This window comes from Myotis lucifugus, unplaced genomic scaffold (genome assembly GCF_000147115.1).
Source record: "Myotis lucifugus unplaced genomic scaffold, Myoluc2.0 scaffold_54, whole genome shotgun sequence".
In the NCBI taxonomy this organism is placed as follows: domain Eukaryota; kingdom Metazoa; phylum Chordata; class Mammalia; order Chiroptera; family Vespertilionidae; genus Myotis; species Myotis lucifugus.
Window position 1 is genome coordinate 1,794,198 of NW_005871102.1, and position 2,064 is coordinate 1,796,261.

A 2,064-nucleotide genomic window follows, 5' to 3' on the forward strand; every position below is an offset into this window, starting at 1 on the left:
TTACAGCGTGAAGGAAAGAAACATTGAGGAAAAGGATTGTTAGGGCAAGAAAACAGATTGGGCTGTAAATTACACTGGGAAGTCAGTGCTCGGTGGCGTACTGCGTGTGTGTGTGTGTGTGTGTGTGTGTGTGTGTGATAGAGAGAGAGTGAGAGAGAGAGGGAGGGAGGGGATGGGAAGCTCCCTCTCACCCCTCTGCCCCGTCCCCACTGAAGGATAAGCCCCCCCCACCCCCCCGCTTGGTGCTCAGTGCTCGGTGCTGGGGCCCCACTGGTCCTGCAGCTCTTTACCTGCCTTACGTGGATTAGTCTGTGGGTGGGAAATCCTGGCGGGGGGCACAGTGCTGGGGTCCTGGCTCCGGAGCCAGTACTCAGACCCAGCACTGGCTGCTTGTTTCCAGGTCTGCAGCCCGGGATGGACTATAAGATCACAATTGTCCCCATGCGAGGAGACCTGGAGGGCAGGCCAATCTTCCTGAATGGCAGGACAGGTAAGAACTGCCTGGAGGCACCGGGAGCTTTTCTCACGTTTGTCTTCTGATGTTTTTCTCAGCTGACTCCCATCTGGGCAAAACTCTGGGATTTGTGTGTAGAGATAGTCTATCTTTGTGTCTATCTTTGTGTCCTGAAGTCTGTTTTGGGGGGCAAAGGGCTGTTGGATTCAGATTGCAGAAACCTTTCAGATCACACTTTTAAAATTTACTATTATTATTATTATTATTATTATTATTATTAAAGGGCTTATCTCGCCCCTCTTGAAGCCGTCTCTCAGCGTAGGGTTCAAGCAGAGGCCAGTGTCCACCTGTCTCGGGTGGTGGAGACAACCTCTTGCGTGTGTAAACTGTGGAACGAGGTCACCCTGAGGAACTAGATCTTGAGCATCCGTGATCTTGACCAGCCAAATGACTTCTCTAATTTTTCTTTTTCACATATTTTTACGAAGAAATTGATGGCCCAACCAATGTGGCCACTGATCGAGTGACTGAAGACACGGCGGTGGTGTCCTGGGACCCCGTCCAGGCTGTCATCGACAAGTACATGGTGCGCTACACCTCCGCCGACGGGCAGTCCTGGGACACAGCGGTGTCCAGGGAGCAGAGCAGCACAGTCCTCACGGGCCTGACGCCGGGGGAGGTGTACAGAGTCCACGTGTGGGCCGAGCGGGGCGGCCAGGAGAGCAAGAAGGCCAACACCACGGCCCTGACAGGTATGGACGGAGCAGGATCCTCGCGTCAGGGGGTGAAGCATCCATCTTATATAAAAACTGCTGTTTGAAATGTTAACCCTGCTATTTCTGGCTCCTGTAAATGCTTGCTGGCTTAAATAATAAGGAAAATAAGACTACTCCCATTTCAGAGAGGCCATTAAACCTTCCCCAGATGAAGTTATCAGTGCTGGCGTCAGGCCAAGCCTTGGTCGAGGTCTCAAAGTGCCAGCACATAGGGCTCTTTAAGAACTTGCAAAGGGAACCGGAAAAACCCCATATTGGGGAGACAAAGAGGGTAAAATAGTATAAATACAGGAAACTTCCTGTGTGATTGCTCCCAGAATTTGAGAGGCATTTTCCTCTGGGCCCGTGCGTAGTAACAATAAATGTAACTCCATCTCTCTAAGCGTTGCTTGGTTCTTCTCCAGTTTTTCTGTAACAGGAGGAAGCTGACTTTTGAATCAGGAGGCCGGTGTCCATCGGCCACAGCTCTTTTCTTGTAAGGGTTGGGGTGGGGCTTGCAGAAGCAATTTCAAATTGTATAATTATGAAGTTTTTCATTTTTAAACCTCAAACAAAAGAGACCAGTCTTTTTATTTGATATAGAAGGTCACACTTATTTGGGTTGGAATTCCATACGCAGCTCCCTCAGAGAAGGGTAACTTACTTTCTAATTTTCATTTTTTGGTTGTGAAAACTCAAAACATTTGGAAGTTGAATGCTCGTCACAGTTTGCAGTGAAGGTACAGGCACTTCGCATGTGAACTGGAGCTCCCTTTCAGGTGTGGGAATGGTTCGTGTCCCGACTCAACACTCACAAACTACCGATTCCGCCCTGGGGCTCTCAGAAGCCATGAG

General features: G+C 49.7%; 1 protein-coding gene across 1 annotated transcript in view; it reads left to right on the forward strand.

Annotated features, from left to right (window-relative positions):
• The window catches only part of TNN (tenascin N), a 33,408-nt gene that overhangs the window by 8,965 nt on the left and 22,379 nt on the right, over positions 1 to 2,064 (forward strand). The window contains exons 5-6 of the mRNA XM_023753928.1: positions 368 to 490; positions 943 to 1,206. Of these exons, the coding sequence (XP_023609696.1) occupies positions 368 to 490; positions 943 to 1,206 (387 nt within the window). The remainder of the gene's footprint in view (positions 1 to 367; positions 491 to 942; positions 1,207 to 2,064) is intronic.